At 46.7% G+C, this 19,084-nt stretch overlaps 1 protein-coding gene across 1 annotated transcript in view; it reads right to left on the bottom strand.

Moving 5' to 3' along the window:
* amph (amphiphysin) overlaps positions 1 to 19,084 on the bottom strand; it is a 221,267-nt gene that overhangs the window by 183,333 nt on the left and 18,850 nt on the right. Inside the window, exon 3 of the mRNA XM_059993715.1 lies at positions 12,817 to 12,850. Coding sequence (XP_059849698.1) covers positions 12,817 to 12,850 — 34 coding nt within the window. The remainder of the gene's footprint in view (positions 1 to 12,816; positions 12,851 to 19,084) is intronic.

Below are 19,084 nucleotides of genomic sequence, written 5' to 3'. Positions count from 1 at the left end.
CCTAATGGAATACTGGAATGCATGGAACACTTGGCGAGGAGGAGCCTTGTGGTTTATGTAAATCCCTGTTGAGAGGGTATCATTGTCCCAAGGCAAAGCTGCTCACTTGTCACCGAATGTATCTTCTTGCTTGAGTTAATTCCATACCAACTATGTGCTCTAGTTCCTAACATTACCATGGCACAAATGGTCCCTTTTCGTTTACTGCTCAAAGTCACTCATGGTTTTGAAAGCCTCTATCAAATCTTCCTGCAGTGTACATGTGGAACGGGCCCTCCAATTCATTTCTGGTGAACTCAAAACCTGCTTCTGTGCTCAAACAGCATCAATAAATTTGCCAATGACACAATTATCGTTGTCAGAATTTCAGATGGTGATGGGGAGCACATACAGATCAGCTGACTGAATGATTTGTAAAGAGATTGCAGACTGTTGCAAAAATCATAAGGTTGTAATAGTATGTGATTTTAACTTTCACCTATTCACTGTGACCTCCATATTGTAAAAGGACTAAATGGGATAGGGTTTGTCAAATGTATTCAGGAAAGTTTCCTTCATCCTATGTAGAAGTCCCAATGAAAGAGTGTGCGATAAATCTGCTAGTAGGGAATGAGACAGGGCAGCTGACAGAAGTTTGTGTAGGGAACACTTTGCATCCAGTCACCACAATGCCATTAGTTTCAAAGTAAATATGGAAAAAGGTAGGTCGAGTCCACAGGTTGAGATTCTAAATTAGAGAAAGGTCAATTTGACGGCATCAGAACTAATCTGGCAAGTATGGATTGGGACAGACGGTTCTCACAAATTTGTACTTGGTCAGCGCGAGGCCTTCAAAAGTGAAATTTTAAGAGTAAAAGCTTGTATATGCTTGTCAGAATAAAATACAAAAATAACAGATTCAGGGAAAATTGGTTCTCGAGAGATATTGAATCCCTGGATAAGAGATATTGAGGCCCTGGTGAAGAGATATTGATTGGAAAAAAAAGATGCATAGCATAGCAGGTACAGACAGGTAGGAAAAATGAGGTGTTCATGGAGTATATGAAATGCAAAAGAGCATTTAGGAAAGAAATCGGAGGCAGGGGGTGGGGCTAAAAGAAGGCACAAGGTTGTCCTAGCAGTCAAGATGAAGGAGAATCCTAAAGGATTCTACAGATATGTCAAGAGCAAAAGAATTGCAAGGGACAAAATTGGTTCTCTGGAAGATCAGAATAGTAATCCAATGTGGAGCCAAAGCAGATGGCAGAGATTTTAAATGAATTCTTTGCTTCTGTATTTACTCAGGAGATGGACACAAAGTCTATGGAAGTGAGGAAAAGCAGCAGCGAGGTCATGGACCCTGTACAGATTACAGAGGAGGAGGTATTGAGGCAAATTAGAGTGGATACATCCACAGGGCCTGATAAGGTGTTCCTGCCGATCCTGCAGGACATAAGTGCAGAAGTTGTTGGGGCTCTAGCAGAGATACTGAAACCATCCTTAGCGACAGGTGAGGTACTGGAAGATTGGAGGACAGCCAAAGATGTTCCGCTGTTTAAGAAAATAAGCCAGGAAATTATTGGCCTGATATCAGTAATGGAAAAGTTATTGGAAGGTATTCTAAAGGACCAGATATGAGATTATGAGTATTTGGATAGACATGGACTGATTAAGGATAGTCAGCAACATGTCTTCGTGCTTGGTAGATCACATCTAACCAGTCTTACAGAGTTTTTCAAAGAAGTTACCAGGAAAGTCGATGAAGGTAAGGCAGTAGATGTTGTCTACATAGAGTTTAACAAGATTCCGTGTGGGAGGTTGGTCAAGAAAGTTCAGTCAGTTGGCATTCAAGATGAGGTAGTAATTGTATTAGACAGTGGCTTTGTGGGAGAAGCCAGGGAGTGGTAGTAGATGGTTGCCTCTCTGACTGGAGGCTTGTGACAAGTGGAGTGCCTCAGGGATCAGTGCTGGTTCCATTGCACAGCATCAGAAAAAGCTGAAGAAAGTTGTAAACTCAGCCAGCTCCATCATGGACTAAACTTCCCAGCACCGACAACATCTTCAAAAGGCGATGCCTTGAGGTGACAGCATTCATCATTAAGGGCCCTCACCATCCAGGACATGCCCTCTTCTCATCAGTACCATCAGAGAGGAGGTACAGGAGTCTGCAAACACACACTCAGTGTTTTAGGAACAGATTCTTCATCTCCATTCAATTTCTGAATAGTCCATGAACACTACCACATTATTTCACTCTCTCATTATTCTATTAATTTATTGTTATTTAGTATTTCTTATTATAACTTATAGTTTTATTAATGCATTGCACTGAGGTATCTATTAGTCCGGGTTGACCATGGTTGTTGCTACCTAGATACACAAGCCAGGTCAGTACAATATGGAGAGCAAGCTGTTACCCCAGTAACAAGCTCCCCTCTCCATGGATCTGATGAATCCAAAGGAACGGCAGAGACTGATACAGTTTGACACCAGCAGCATTGCGGGAGTTGCCACTCAACACTGAACTCACTGTAGGTCTGCCTGAGGGAGTCCAGTTCTAGCTTCCTCCCTCAGGATTTACTCCTGAAGCCTTCCCCGTTCATGGGTTTTGCTGCAAGGAGCAGAGCTCTGAGATCAGAGTTTTCCTTCTCCTCGATGAGCTGCCAACCACGGCTGATGAGCCCCATCTGCCCGAAGCCGCTGGTTTTAAGATGCCAGTAACTGCCTACGCTCCATCTCCTGTCAGTAGAAATGGTTCCACCAAGCTTCATAACTAAGCCACACACAAAGGCAAAGAGCTGGACTTGGTTGTCAGAGGCTATTTGAGACATGCGCCATTGAGAGCATTTAATAGGTAGTGGGAGCTTATCCCCGTTACCACCATGACAACCTTAAGGAACCAGCCATATTGCACTACTCTGCTTCCCAAATCATCAGATTTCATGACATACGTCAGAGAAATTAAACCTAATTCCGATTGTGATTTAGATTCTGATTCTAAGTGCAGGCAGCTGACTCTATCCCATGAGGCTTTGGCAGTTATTGAGGCCCAGCTCATAGGCTCTCCAGTGTCACACCTGGCACAGGTGCCGGAAATTTAACACCTCAGTGGGGTAATGCAATTCTGCACCACCAAATAAACTAGCTTTATCACCTGCAGATTTAGATTATGGAGTCAGGCAGAATAAAAGTATATCCAGCAATTGTCCAAGAGATCCATAAAATGGCTGCTGCATCTTTTGCTGTTGCAGCTGCTCTGTTTTCTGTTCCTTGTCTCCACAGATTCTGAGTTATTGAAAGCCTCTAATCTCTTTGTTATTAGGAATAGATAATCACTTCAAGGCTATGCGAGTGTACAAGACTGTTAATTAAAATTAATTACCAATAACAGCTGGAATTGTACCTAAAATGTGAATAGATGGAGCTTTGAGCAGAATTGGTTTTCTGAGGCAGAGAAAAAAAAATAACTTCATCGAGCACCGGTGGCCAAATATTTTAATTCTGATTCCCATTTTGTTCTGCTGGGCTGGGTCATGTCTCCTCTTGTGCCAAATTGAGTCCATCCTCAGGATGGAGGAGCAACACCTTATATCCTGTCTAAGTAGCTTCCAACCTGATGTATGGATATCCATTTCTCCATTCAATAAACAAATTTCTCCCTCTTTCATCTATTCCCCACTCTGGCCCCTTACCTCTTCCCATCTTCCTATAACTTCCCCCCTCCCCCTGTCCTGGGTCCCCCTCTCCTTCCGTTTCTCCCATGGTTCACTCTCCCCTTCTCTCAGTTTCCTTCTTCTCCAGCTCTTGACCCTTCCCACTCACCTGGCTTCACCTCTCACCTTCCAGCTAGCCTCCTTCCCCTCTCCCCACCTTTTTACTCTGGCATCATCCCCCTTCCTTTCCAATCCCGACAAAAGATCTCAGCTCAGAACATCGACTCTTTATTTCTTTCCATAGATCCTGCCTGACCTGCTGAGTTCCGTGTGTGTGTGTGTGTGTGTGTGTGTGTGTGTGTGTGTGTGTGTGTGTGTGTTTTCCATAAGGCAACTAGGATAGGCTTTCTGTGTACCCTCTGTTGAGGCCTGGAGTCTGGGCTCCGATCATCGGTGGGTTCTGAGGTCAATACCAGAGATCGAATCCCGAAGGACGAGTAGAAGTCCAGAAGTCAAGACCCAATGGCTGAACCCCTGGGTCTGTGACTCCACAGGACCACTGAGGCCAGATGTCTGCGAGTCCACTGAGGACTGGAGGCCGAGAGGTGGACTGCCCTGAGGGTGGAGGACTGTCTGTGTTTGTGCGTAGGTGGGTGGGAGGGAGGACGGGGGTCTACATTGCTGTTGTTGGTGCCAGTGTTGTTCTGCTGAACATTGTGAGCTTGTCATATTGATACCGGAATTCTTGGCAAGATTTGTGATCTGCCCACAGCATGTCGCTGAGTTGTGTTGGTTGTTGATCAAAACAACATATTTCAACAGTATTTATCGATATACACGTGATAAGTAAATTATTCCCACTGACCAACTTGCCGTGGGTTTCTCACCTGTTTCCAGAGTAACTCTTTTGAAGCAGCGGAGGCGACCTCAGTAAATGTATTTAAGGTTTGATAAATTCGTGCGTGGTGGGGGAATTAAGGGTTATGGATAAAAGGCAGGTAGGTGGAGATGAGTCCATGGCCAGATCATCCAGGATCTTATTGAATGGCGGAGCAGGCTTGATGGGCCAGATGGCCGACTCCTGCTCCTATTTCTTATATTCTTTTAGTTGCAAAGATAACGATTAGCCTTTATTGACACATGTACACTAAAACAAACTTACTGTGCAGTCAAAGGCGCTGTTTTGTGTCAACAACCAACAATGTCCGACGATTGCGCTGGGGGCAGCCTGCGAGTGTCGACAGACTTCTAGCACCAACGTAACACGCCCAGAACTTTCTAACCCTAACCTTTGGAGTGAGGGATGAAACCGGAGCTCCACAGGATCATGAACGTCCTTCATACTGGGAGGGTCCTCCATGTCCTCTCTAACAGGTCAGTGGAGGATCTGGCCAGTAACCTTTGGTTCAGCAGTGCTATTGTGGTTATGAAGTTCGTGAGCATGCTCTCTTCCTCAATTATTGATATCCTTCCAATCCTTTAGTAAGTTCTTCCAATCCTTTGAGTGCAGGGGTTTTAATCTGAAGTAGCTTGGACCATAGGCTGCTTTGATGGCAGTGATGTGTCACCAGAGTCTGCCACTCTCTGAATGTCCAGGGCTTTCTCAGTCCACCAAGAATTCTTCAGCTCCCTCAGCCAGTGTTGGATATTTCTCTTGGCTCTGGAGTAAGCTTCTCTTTTGACCTTGCTGCTAATATTATTCTGCCAGGCACAAAATACTTACTTTTTCCTGGAGAGGGTTTGCTCTACCTCCATGTCGGTATCATGAAACCAGTCCTGAGGCTTTCTGGACTTGATACCTGCAAAAACATCCTTGGGTACAAGGAATGTGGGTTGAAACAGACCCCAGTATTCTCTGATACCATTGGAGAGGACTGAAGGTGCGTTGCCTGGCAGAGTCAAACAGGCTCTCAAGTTTTAACCTCTGCTTCCTATGCACTCTCCCTTGGGTGATGATCTGTCCAGCACTCATCTATGCCCGTCATGTGATACGCACATCACGATGGTCCCTAACTCAAGACAATGACACAGTAAAGGGGTTCTCAATCTGGGCTCCACAAATCCCTTGGTTCACGGTAAGGGGACCGAGGCAATCTAAGGTTGCCAGGGAAAAGGACAAAGAGATCCCAACAAGAACAGGGGTACTTTCTTCCATTTCCCAGTAGACGCTAGGAAGAGGGTTGGAGAGGGGAGTGGACTTTACACAAGATGGTGATCTGACGTTGCCAGGAGACATTTTCTTTCTGTGCATGGATCGTGAACCCACCAGCAGTAGATTCATTCAGCGTCAGATCAATTTATTTGTCACGTGTGTAGCGAAAGGTACGGTGAATAACAACATAACCCAAGGATGCACTGGGAGTATCGCCACATAGTCTGGCATCAACAGAGCGCACCCACATCGCTAAGCAGAACAACACCAGCAGCGACAACAAAACAAACAGTACTGCAAATCAAACCCCCTTCCTCCCTCCCACCCATATCACCAGCGATATCCCTAGAGGCAGAAGGGGACATCTCGTTTTGGGTCAAGTGTGAGGCGTCTGCAGGAATTCTCCTTGTGCTCTTCACTTCCTAACATATCCTCAATGATAGAGAAGAGTCCAAATTGGGATTGGAATTGGAATCACGTGTTCCAAGGTAGAGGGAAAAAACTTATCTTGTACTGTTCATACAGATCAGTGCATTGAGATAGTTAAAAATAAAACATTACTAACTGCATTATATTTTCCCTGCTGTTCCATTTATTAGTTTAAAGTCCTTTTGAAGAAGGGTCTCAGCCTGAAACATTGTCTGTTTCTTCACTTCAATAGATGCTGCCTGACCTGCTGAGTTCCTCCAGCATTTTGTGTGTGTTGCTCTGGATTTCCAGCGTCAGCAGAATCTCTTGTGTTTTAACAGAGATATTTAGATTTTCTGTAAAAACCCCAATCCTACCCTGATTCAAATGAGAGAGCTCGTTCTTGCCTCCTTCTCAGAGACAATATCCAATAATTCATCATCCTTCTTTCCCAGTTCAATCCTTCAGCCACGTCAAAGGCAAAGTCAAAGTCAAGTTTATTGTCAGACGCACAGTGCATGTGTGCACAGGTGCAATGCAAAACTTATTTGCAGCATCACAAGAAAAACATCAATTAATCATCTATCACACACAATTTTTTACAACAAAACAACATGGGAACAAAAACAAGTCCATTTTAGTGCGAGGTCATCAAGTTAGTCATAGTGTTACCAGACTATAGTTATTACAGTTTAGCCAGTTGGTTCAAGAACCAGAGATGGAGTGGGGAATTCGGAGAGGAGTCGATGTGGAGGAGCTTCAGTGCCCTTCCAGTTAAAGGGTATGAGGTTGATCGTTCCAAGAACCGAACTAATTTGGTGAGATCGAGAAGAACATCGGCCGGGGTGGCCCGGAGGTATTGGATCATCCTAGAACATGGCACTACTTGGTGCTTGGACAATTTAAACACTGATACAGATAGAAGACCGTGTTGGGTATGGAGGCAAGGGTTAGGCTAATTTTGCTCGCTCTCTCGTGAAGGTTCATTCCTTTCACCGTGGTGCTGAGGCCGTGAACTGATCGGGCTGCTGTGCACTTCTGCCCTAGTGGGGTGAAAAGTGGGGACCAAGGCTTGGCTCGGGCCACTCCAGGAGCAGATCTGGGACAGTCTGGTTCGGCATGCTGGTGGCTTGTTTCCATTGTTTGCATGATGTGTCTTTTCCCTCTCTTTCTCTGTGCAGTGGTTTGTGGTAGTTTTTAAATTGGGTCACTTGAACTTCTTGCTTTGTGGCTGTCTATAAGCAGACAATTTTCAAGCTGAATAACTTATACATCCTTTGATCATAAATGTACTTTGAATCTTAGAATGGTTGAAGGGAAGTAGCTGTTATTGAACCTGTGGTGTGGGACTTCGTAATTGTGTACCTCTGGCCACGACCAGAAGGAGCTGCAGAGAGTTGTGGACACGGCTCAGCACATCATGGAAACCAGACTCTGTCTATACTCCTTGTGGCCTCAGTAAAGCAGCCAGCATAATTAAAGACCCCGCCTACACCAGACATTCCCTCTTCTCCCCTCTGCCATTGGACAGGAAGATACAAAAGCCTGAAAGCACCTACCACCAAGCTCAAGAACAGCTTCTAGCCTCCTGTTACAAGTCCCTAGTACAATAAACCGGACTCTTGACCTCGTGGTCTTGAACTTGGTAAGTGTGTGACTTCAGCCTCCCTTACCTCCCACACCTCTATACCTTGTGAATGTGTTTCCATCTGCCTCCATTCACAGCCACTCTTATCAGAGTCTCCGCAGCCATCCTAGTAACTCATGGGAAGGCAGATTGTTGGACTGCCTCAGACAGTGACAAACCTTCTGCACCTTCTAATCCATACCCATAATGACACAGGCAGTACCATGAACACACATCGCTATTGCTTGCCACTGACATTGGGTGAGGCTACAGCTACAGGTCATGGATTAAGGGTGAAAGGTGAAATGTTTAAGGGAAATGTCAGAGGGAAGCTCTTCACGCACAGGGAAGTGAGAATGTGGAATGAGGCATCAATGGTCAGGTGTACAGGTATACATAATAAAGTGGCCACAGGGCGCAGGTAAATGAAAACCCACAGCACTAAACGTTGACCCAAATAAATAATCTGCACAAATAATCAATTTGCAGGTGCAAACTTAGCAGCATGGAAGCATTTGTTCATACATTACTGCAGGATACCAAGCATCGGGAATTACAAGCACCATATTATTAAAATCGCTGGGGGGGGGGGACGACGACAGGGAAAATGACAGAGGCCAAGAGCAATTAAGGATGAAGTCAGTTGAATGATGAGAGAAAACAAACCAGTAACGGAGCTAGTGTGTCTTTAACACAGAATATACACACAGTGACCAGCAACAGAGATAGGATATCTATAACACAGAACATACACGCAGTGGCCAGCAACAGAGATAGGATATCTATAACACAGAATTTACACGCAGTGGCCAGTAACAGAGTTAATGTATCTTTAACACAGAATATACACACAGTGGCCAGTAACAGAGCTAGTGTGCCTTTAACACAGAATATACACACAGTGGCCAGTAACAGAGCTAGTGTGCCTTGAACACAGAATATACACACAGTGGCCAGTAACAGAGCTAGTGTGCCTTTAACACAGAATATACACACAGTGGCCAGTAACAGAGCTAGTGTGTCTTTAACACAGAATATACACACAGTGGCCAGTAACAGAGCTAGTGTGCCTTGAACACAGAATATACACACAGTGGCCAGTAACAGAGCTAGTGTGCCTTTAACACAGAATATACACACAGTGGCCAGTAACAGAGCTAGTGTGTCTTTAACACAGAATATACACACAGTGGCCAGTAACAGAGCTAGTGTATCTTAACCGCGGAATATACACAGTGGCCAGTAACAGAGTGATGCACCATCAATAACTCTCGGAGACATGAGGTGAGATATAGGCTTTTATTGGCTGGAAGAAAGAACAAGCAGCAATTGACCACCACACAACATCCTGGAGACTGAGATCGGGGCTGTGCCTCCAATCGCCTTTATACCGGGGTCCGTGGGAGAAGCCACAGGAGCAGTCAGTGGGGGGTGGGGGCGTGTCCAGACAGGTATATGTAGTTCACCACATTCACCCCCCCCCCCTTTGTTTTAAAAGAGAGTCCCCATGGGGCGAAGTTTCTTCCAAGTATATTTACAGGTTAAGTCTATCAGGTGGTCGAATCTGTCGCTGTGATCTACGTAGCACCGGCTGTGATTGCACAGGTGCCGGTGGTGATTGCACCGGAGATGGTGGTTGTGCTGATTCCGGCCTGACTGGAGGTGTCAGCCCACTAGGCATCAGTGATCCCTCATGCGTGTGTGAGGCGCCCGGTATAGGAGTGTCGTGAGGAGTCTGTGTAGGGCTTGGTGTGCGCGGTGTCACCTCGGGTACAGGGTTCATAGTTACTGTGGAGTGTTCGGGGTAGTGGTCTGCTGCTCCTGCGGGCGCCAGGTTGCGGATGGAGACCGTGTCCTCCCGCCCATCAGGGAAGACCACGTAGGCATACTAGGGGTTCGCATGTAGAAGGTGAACCCTCTCGACCAGCGGGGAGTATTTATTGCTCCACACATGTTTCCGGAGCAGCACTGGCCAAGCTGGTAGGGTGGTCCCAGTGGCAGACTCCCTGGGAAAAGAGAACAGGCGCTCATGAGGGGTGGCATTGGTGGACGTACATAACAGAGAGTGGATAGAGTGGAGTGCCTCAGGGAGGACCTGCTGCCATCGAGAGACCAGCAACCCTTTTGACATAAGGGCTAAAAGTGTGGCCTTCCACACTGTGGCATTCTCCCTCTCCAACTGTCCATTCCCCCGGGGATTATAGCTCGTGGTCCTACTAGTAGCAATGCCCCTAGCCAGCAGGTACTGGCGCAGCTCGTCGCTCATAAAGGAGGACCCTCTATCACTGTGGATATAGCAGGGATATCCAAACAGAGTGAAGAGCTGGCGCAGGGCTTTTATGACGGACGTGGCAGTGGTGTCAGGACAGGGAATGGCAAAGGGGAACCGCGAGTACTTGTCGATAATGTTGAGAAAGTAGACATTGCGGTCAGTGGAGGGAAGGGGGCCCTTAAAGTCAACACTCAGTCGCTCAAAGGGGCGGGTGGCCTTGATAAGTGGTGCCTTTTCAAGACGGTAGAAGTGCGGTTTGCACTCAGTGCAGACTTGGCAGTCCCTGGTCATCGTCCTGATGTCCTCAAGGGAGTACGGCAGGTTCCGGGCTTTCACGAAATGGTAAAATCGGGTGACCCCCGGGTGGCAAAGATCTGCATGGAGGGTGTATAGCTGGTCGAGCTGTGTGCTGGCACACGCTCCCCGGGATAGGGCATCAGGGGGCTCATTGAGCCTTCCAGGCTGGTACAGGTTATCATAGTTGTAGGTGGAGAGTTCCATTCTCCACCGCAAAATTTTATCATTTTTGATTTTGCCCTGCTGTTGGTTGCTGAACATGAACGCAACCGAGCGCTGGTCGGTCAGCAAGGTGAACCTTTTGCCAGCGAGATAGTGCCTCCAGTGTCTAATAGCTTCCACTGTGGCCTGGGCTTCTTTCTCCACCGCAGAGTGCCGAATTTCAGAGCCTTGAAGGGTACGAGAGAAGAATGCTACTGGCCTGCCTGCCTGATTGAGGGTAGCAGCCAGCGCGAAATCGGAGGCGTCACTCTTTACTTGGAAGGGAATGGTCTCATCCACCGCATGCATCGTTGCTTTGGCAATGTCCCCTTTAATGCGGCTGAAGGCCATGCAGGCCTCGGCTGAGAGGGGAAATGCGGTGGACTTGACCAGGGGGCGGGCCTTGTCTGCGTAATGGGGGACCCATTGGGCGTAATGGGAAAAGAATCCCCAGGCACCGTCTGAGGGTGGTGGGAAGAGGGAGTTCTAACAGGGGCGCAAACGGTTGGGATCAGGGCCAATGACCCCGTTCTCCACAACATATCCAAGGATAGTGAGTCGGGTGGTTCCAAACACACACTTGTCCCTGTTATAAGTGAGGTTCAGGGCTTTGGCCACTTGGAAAAATCGTTGGAGGTTGGCGCTGTGATCCAGCCAGTCGTGACCACAGATGTTGATGTTATCCAGATAGGGAAATGTGGCCTTCAGTTGGCACTGGTCCACCATCCGGTCCATTTCCCTCTGGAAGACAGAGACACCATTTGTGACACTGAAGGGGACGCACAGGAGGTGATAGAGCCTGCCGCCCGCCTCGAAGGCGGTGTAGGGGTGGTCCTCCGGGTGGATGGGGAGCTGATGGTAAGTGGATTTCAGGTCTATGGTCGAGTACACCTTGTACTGAGATATCTGATTGACCATATCCGCGATGCGGGCGTAGGGGGTACACATCAAGCTGCGTGAACCTATTGATGGTCTGGCTATAGTCCATGACCATCCTATTTTTCTGCCCGGTCCGAACAACAACCACCTGGGCCCTCCAAGGACTAGTGCTTGGCTCAATGATCCCCTCCCTGAGCAGCCACTGCACCTCTGACTGAATGAAGGCGCTGTCCCCCGCGCTGTACCTCCTGCTTTTAGTTGCCACAGGTTTACAGTCGGGGTCAGGTTGGCGAACAGCGGTGGGGGAGGGACCTTGAGGGTGGAGAGGCTGCAAGTGGTGTCAGTAGCGCAGCTGTCGGCATGGTGCTGGGTGGGATGTGTGGGTCGGTGTGTGTGTGTGGTCAGTAGCAGGGTATATGGCGAAGTCCCACAAAACTAAGGATTTCTGACAGTGAGTGGTGGGAGGGACCTGTCAAATGCCATAGTCACACTTTCGAGGTGGCTCTGGAAGTCGAGCCCCAATAGCACAGGGGCACACAGTTGAGGCATGACCAGTAGCGCAAAGTCCCGATATTCTGTGCCCTGCACCACCAATGTCGCTACACAACCCACCCGGATGTCTGTGGAATGCGACCCAGAAGCCCTGGTGACCCTCTGGCTTACCGGCCGTGTCACGAGTCCGCAGCGTTGCACTGTGTCCAGGTCAATAAAACTCTCCGTGCTGCCCGTGTCAAACAGCCAGCTAGTCCTGTGCCCCTTCACCAGGATGTCCATCATTGACCTTACAAGCTGGTGTGGGGCGCTTTGGTCGAGGGTCACAGTGGCCAGAGTTGAACTGCCGTCTTGGTGCCCAGTAAGCACCAGTGGGTAGGGGGCGGGGCGAGGTGGCGCCGACAAAGATGCCCGCCCCTATGTCTCGCACGAGGCGGGCAGGCAAGATGGCAGCCCCCATGCCTCACACGCGGCGCTGCCCGACCCCACTTGTGGTTCAGACTTACAGACCTTGGCGAAATGGCCCTTCTTTCCGCAGCTGGAGCAGGTAGCTTCTCGGGCCGGGCAGCATTTTCGGGGGTACTTTTCGAGTCCACAGAAGTAACACCGCGCGGACTTGTGACTGGCAGCAGCTGTGGTCGGTTTCGGGGAGTTTGTGGACTCGCAACTGGCAGCGGCTGTGGTGGATTCGCTCACGGGCAGTGGGGTCTGTGGTGTCCACGGGAAAGGCGGGGGATCGCGCGGCTGGACAGCGTCAGCGTTGTGCAGAGCAGCCTCCAGCGTGTCGGCCAGCTCGATCGCCAACTGTAAGGTAAGATCGGCATTTTCCAGCAGCCGCTGGCGCACGTACACTGACCTGACCCCCGTAACGAAGGCGTCTCGTACCAGGAGCTCCGCATGCTGTTCCGCCGTCAGTTCCTTGCAGTCGCAGGCCCGCACGAGTGTCTGTAGGGCCTAGACAAACTCAGCGCTCGGCTCGTCGGTTCACTGCTACCACGTCGCTAAGCGATGTCTTGCGTAGATGGTGTTCACCGGCCGCAGGTATTGTCTTTTGAGGGCGTCCAGTGCCCCTTGGTAGGTCGGCAGGTCCCTGATAAGGTCTCTAGAAAGGAGGATTTTGTGCATTGTGGCAGGCTCAGTCACTGGAATCACTTCCAGGTACGATTGGAAGAATGCAAGCCAGAGTTCAAAGGCAAGAGCTGCTTCTGGAGCTTGAGGGTCCAAGTCTAATTTTTCGGGAAGTAAAATACTGTCTATGTTTTAAAACTTCCAGCCAATAAAATTGATGCACCATCAATAACTCTCGGAGACGTGAGGTGAGATATAGGCTTTTATTGGCTGGAAGAAAGAACAAGCAGCAATTGACCACCATACTACATCCTGGAGACTGAGGGTAGGGCTCAGGCCCCCAATCGCCTTTATACCGGGGTCTGCGGGAGGAGCCACAGAAGCAGTCAGTGGGGTGGGGGGGGGGGCGTGTCCAGACAGGTAAATGTAGTTCACCACACAGAGCTAATGTGTCTTTAACACATAATATACACGTAGTGACCAGTAACAGAGCTAGTGTATCTTTAACAAAGAACATACAGGCAGTAACTAGTAACGGAGCTAGAGGTGTCTTTAACACAGAATATACAGGCAGTGGCCAGTAACAGAGCTAGAGGTGTCTTTAACACAGAACTTACAGGCAGTGGCCAGTAACAGAGCTAGTGGTGTCTTTAACAGATTTAAGGAAATCTGATTTTAAGGAAGGTGTTAGAATTCGGTCCCGAGACTGAGACGGGGGAGGTTGTGTTAAGAGGTATCGGAAAAGGGACCGAGGCCGTACCTTTGCACAGGATATTTCTGAAATGTGACCTGGTATCTGGACCAGTCGAGATAGGGGTGCGGTCGAAACTACCGATGGACAGCGTGGATGTCCTACTTGGTAACGATCTGGCAGGTGGCGACGTGTATTCAGCAGTGAAATTAACAAGTAAGCCTGTAAGTGCTGAGGACCCACCCACAGATTCCAAGATTTATCCCGCATGCGCAATCACTCGCATGTCTAGAAAGGCGGCTGAGAAACGAGACAGTTTAAATGAGTCCAGGCTTGATTTAGTGGAGACGTTTTTGCCGACCTTGTATGAAAAGGGGTTACCGGAGGAGAAGGAAAAGAATAGTGGATCAAAGGAAAGTAAGGGAGACGAAGCAGATTTAGTGGTAGCAAGGAACGAAATTTCGAACCTGGCTTACAAGATACCCCTAGGTGGACACTTAGGAGTGAGGAAGGAGGTTATGGAGGCACAGAGTAAAGATGAGAAACAGATGAGGCAGTTAGAAGGTCCAGGGTTGGACACGGATGATCTGTCTGGTTTGACAGAGCAGTTTTCAGTTGAAGAAGTTAAGTGTGTTCCCAATGATGTAAGGGTAGTCCTAGATGACAAGGATGCCGCTATTTTGACAGAGTCTGCTGGGTTGGCAGACGAAGTTGTCTTAACCCGCAAGGTTGAGGTTACTCCGAAGGGGAGCTGCCCAGAGAGTACCTGGGAGGATCAGGGGAACTTAGAATTTGAAAAAGGGACTGGTATTGAAAGCCTAGGAGAGGCAGATGTCTCGTTTGCTTGTGTTCAGGATGTGAAGGATGTGGAGTCACAGGGTACTGAACCTAGTGTTGAAGCTCAGGGAAAGTCTGAGGTATCTGATTTAATTGAAAAGGAATGCAATCCTTTTGGGTCAGATAGACTTGGTTCAGTGAAGAAAGGGTTAAATTTGGCACCGGGAGAAAGTGAGAATTCTCAGTCACTTGTGTTAAAAGTTAGTGAGGAGATGAAAGCTGGTGATGTGAATATTATTGAAGGGATAGGGAAAAGTATTGTTCCTAAACTTTTGAATAAAGAAAATTTAAAGTCGAGTTTGGTGTCAGAACTGTTGATAAAAGTGAAGGGACTGTTAACTAAACAGTGGCTTGCTAACAAGGTGCTTGTGAATCATTTACAGTTTGTTTTGGAATTTAAAGATAAACAACTTGGTGATGTTGTTCAAGGGTGTGGTTTGGAGAGACAGAACTTGAAGTGTTGTTTTGACCAAGAGGGATCAGCTGCAGATGTGAAACTGGACACTAACAGAATTAAAGATCCTGAAGATAAAACTAATGTCCTGCCTAAAATTAATGAGTGGTGTGGAAGTTCAGCAAATGGGCTTAGTTTGGAAAACATTGGTGATAAGATAGCTCCTGTGAAAGGAGTCTGTGAAGGCCTGTTCCAAACTGGTGAGCAAGCTAACCATGTGAGAATTAAATGGAAAAGAGGCAAAGGTTGACCAAATGCCACTTTGAATAACAGGATCTAGTTTTGTGGGAATTTGATTTTTTTTTTAACAAAGCATGTAAATAATAAAGACAACATCATGGAAGATCGAATGTTAAGTTTAAAAGTAAAATAGAGATTAGTATTTGAACAAATTTCTGTAATGTACTACAGTATAATCATACATGTATTGGTTCACACTTTGTAATATACACCTAAACTAAGATCACAATCCCTGGGTATTTTTGGCTAACATGAAAAATAAAAATAGGAGGTTATTAAGATGGAGTCTGTTGTTACAGGAATTCGATATTAAAATACAACATGTAAAGGGGAGTAATTGCTGATTGTTTATCCAGATATTAATTTGAAAGTACATCTATTATTCTTGTAGTTAAGACCACTTCTGTATTTTGTTAAACTCTGTAAATTCAGTAATGTGCTTTATTAGTAAATTCCCAGAAGGATGGGGGTGTTATGAGTGATGGACAGACCTGATGGTCAATGGGGTGCAGAGTTAACCATTCCCAACCCCCCTCCTGAGAACTACGAACTATTGCTGTTGCTACGCTTCTCATGAGAGAGAGAGATAAAGCCCAGCAGGAACATCTGCTACAGATAAGAAGGAGAGAGAGACTGTTGATTTACTGTATCATGACTTCTACAAGGATTATTTACCTTCTACTATTTTGCTCGTTAGCATTCCTCAGGAGATAGCAGGAGTGGCCTGATTTGATGGACACGGTCATTCAGAGTTGATGGATAGCTGAGACCCCGTGAGTGGGGATAAAAGACAGGTCTGGAGAGACACCCTTCAGACACACCAGTGGACACTGACTGAGTGTTGGGAACCCACAGAAAGGTGGAAGCTTCAGAGATCGGTCAGTAAAGCTCACAGTGTTACAGCAGGACTGGTGGGGACTTGTGTGTGTGTCCACTCATGCCAGAGTGACGAGCCCACCACAGAAAAACGGGCTGTCTGAAGACCAAAGGGGTCATAACTGAATGACCACAACGACACGACGGATTAAGAAAGCCACAAAAAGGTTTGCCTGCCGCAGCAGTTGCTGTTACCTCTCGCTCTCTCTCTCTCCCCAATGATTTCAACACAACAACCATAACTACTTCAGGATTTATGAACGAAACTTATACTTTTCTATGACAATTCATTTACCCCTAGACATTTTTACAGCTTGTTTATTATTGATTATTATTATTCCTGCACTTTTAGGTTTTATTACTGCTTACTTGTGTTACATGTATATTTGCATTATTGGTATTGTTTTGCTTATTTTACTAATAAACACTTTTGAATATAGTACCACCAGACTCCAATGGATTCTTCTGTCTTTGCTGGTTTGACACCTGGTTACAGGGTACGTAACAATACACGCAGTGGCCAGTAACAGAGCTAGTGTATCTTTAACACAGAATATACGTGTAGTGGCCACATTTTAGGTGCACCTGCTCGTTGATGCAGATCTCTAATCAGCCAATCATGTGGTAGCAACTCAATGCATGGTCAAAAGCTTCAGAACAAACATCAGAATGGGGAAGAAATGTGATCTAAGTGACTTTGACCGTGGAACGATTGTTGGTGCCAGATGGCAGGTTTGAGTCTCAGAGAATGGTGATCTCCTGGGATTCTCACGCTCAACAGACTCTGGAATTTACAGAGAATGGTGTGAAAGCAAAAAGCATTCAGAGAGCAGCAGTTCTGTGGGTGAAAATGCCTTGTTATTGAGAGAGGACGGAGGATATTCAAGCTGACAGGAAGGTGACGGTACCGCAAATAACCAGGCAGTACAACAGAGGTGTGCAGAAGATCATCTCTGAATGCACGACATGTCAAACCTGGAAGTGAATGTGCTGCAGCAGCAGAAGATCACAAACCTGCAGAAATACACTCAGTGGCCACTTTATTAGGTACCCCTGTACACAGTTCTTAAAGGTACTCACACATTCATGTAAATCTCATTGCTTCCCCTGCAAGGAAATGTGTTGCCAAATATCTACATTAAATTATTGTGAGCAATTCACTATTTCCAAAAGTAAAACTTTTTATTTAGACTTAGTATTCTTACATTATATTTCTTTACACAACACACACTAAATGCTGGTGGAACACAGCAGGCCAGGCAGCATCTATACGGAGAAGCACTGTCGACATTTTGGGCTGAGACCCTTCATCAGGACTAACCGAAAGGAAAGATAGTAAGAGATTTGAAAGTAGGAGGGGGAGGGGAAAATGCAAAATGATAGGAGACCGAAGGGGGTGAGATGAAGCTAAGAGCTGGAAAGGTGATTGGCGAAAGTGATACAGAGCTGGAGAAGGGAAAGGATCATGGGACGGGAAGCCTAGGGAAAAAGACTGGGCGGGTGAGCACCAGCGGGAGAGGGAGATGGAGATGGAGAACAGGCAGAGTGTGGCCACACATTTTAATTCCACATCCCATTCCCATTCTGATATGTCTATCCATGGCCTCCTCTACTGTCAAGATTAAACCACACTCAGGTTGGAGGAACAACACCTTATATACTGGCTGGGTAGCCTCCAACCTGACAGCATGAACATTGACTTCTGTAACTTCCATTAATGCCCCTCCTCCCCTTCTTACCCCATCCCTGATATATTTAGTTGTTTGTTTTTTTGTCTCTCTCTGTCCATCACTCTTCCTGTTCTCCATCTCCCTCTGGAGCTTCTCCCCCCATCTTTCTTTCTCCCGAGGCCTCCCGTCCCACGATCCTTTCCCTTCTCCAGCTCTGTATCACTTTCGCCAATCACCTTTCCAGCTCTTAGCTTCATCCCACCCCCTCCGGTCTTCTCCTATCATTTCGCATTTCCCCCTACCCCCACTACTTTCAAATCTCTTAGTATCTTTCCTTTCAGTTAGTCCTGATGAAGGTTCTCAGCCCAAAACATCAACGGTGCTTCTCCTCAAAGATGCTGCCTGGCCTGCTGTGTTCCACCAGCATTTTGTGTGTGTTGTTTGAATTTCCAGCATCTGCAGATTTCCTCATGTTTGCTCATTATATTTCTTTGTTCCTTTGGCTACATCTTGATCGTATATGCTGAAGTTTATTTACTGTATATTTACAGTATATTTACTGTATTCAATCCAAGTATTTCTGAGGAGAGTTTGAGTGACCTAGGGCTTTTCTCCCTGGAGCAGAGGATGAGAGGTGTACAAGATGATAAGAGGCATAAATTGAGTGGACAGCCAGAGAACTTTTCCCCAGGGTTAGTTTTTTTTATTTGCACAGTTTTTTTTGCACATTGGTTGTGTATGTCATTCTTCATTGATGTTAATGTATTTCTTAGATATTTAAACCACCCTGTCTGGCACCAAAAATCAATTCATGATCACAAAGTCACTTAGATCATAATTATTCCTCATTCTGATGTTTAGTCTGAACAACAACTGAACTTCTTGACTATCTCTGTATGCTTTTATGCATTGGGTTGCTGCTCAGTGATTGGCTGATTAGATATTTCAGAGGACACTTAAAGTTTCTTCAGATACATAAAGTGTAAAAGAAAGGCAAGAGTGGATACTAGCCCACCAGAAAATAATGCTGGAGAGGTAGTAATAGGGAACAAGCAAATGGTGAATGAAACAAATAGGTATTTTGCATTGGTCTTCATTGTGGAAGACATGAGCAATACGGCAGAGGTTCTAGGTGTCGGGGTCATGAAGTGTGTGAAGTTACGATAACTAGAGTGGTGATTCCTGGGAAGCTGAAAGGTCTGAAGGTAGGTAGCCACCTAGACCACACGGTGCATACTCCAGGGTTCCCAAAAACGTGGTTGAAGAGATTGTGGGGGTAATGGTAATG

Source organism: Hypanus sabinus, chromosome 1 (assembly GCF_030144855.1).
Source record: "Hypanus sabinus isolate sHypSab1 chromosome 1, sHypSab1.hap1, whole genome shotgun sequence".
Classification (NCBI taxonomy): Eukaryota; Metazoa; Chordata; class Chondrichthyes; order Myliobatiformes; family Dasyatidae; genus Hypanus; species Hypanus sabinus.
The sequence above is the reverse complement of the archived record's forward strand: the minus strand, read 5'-3'. Positions and strand labels throughout refer to the sequence as shown.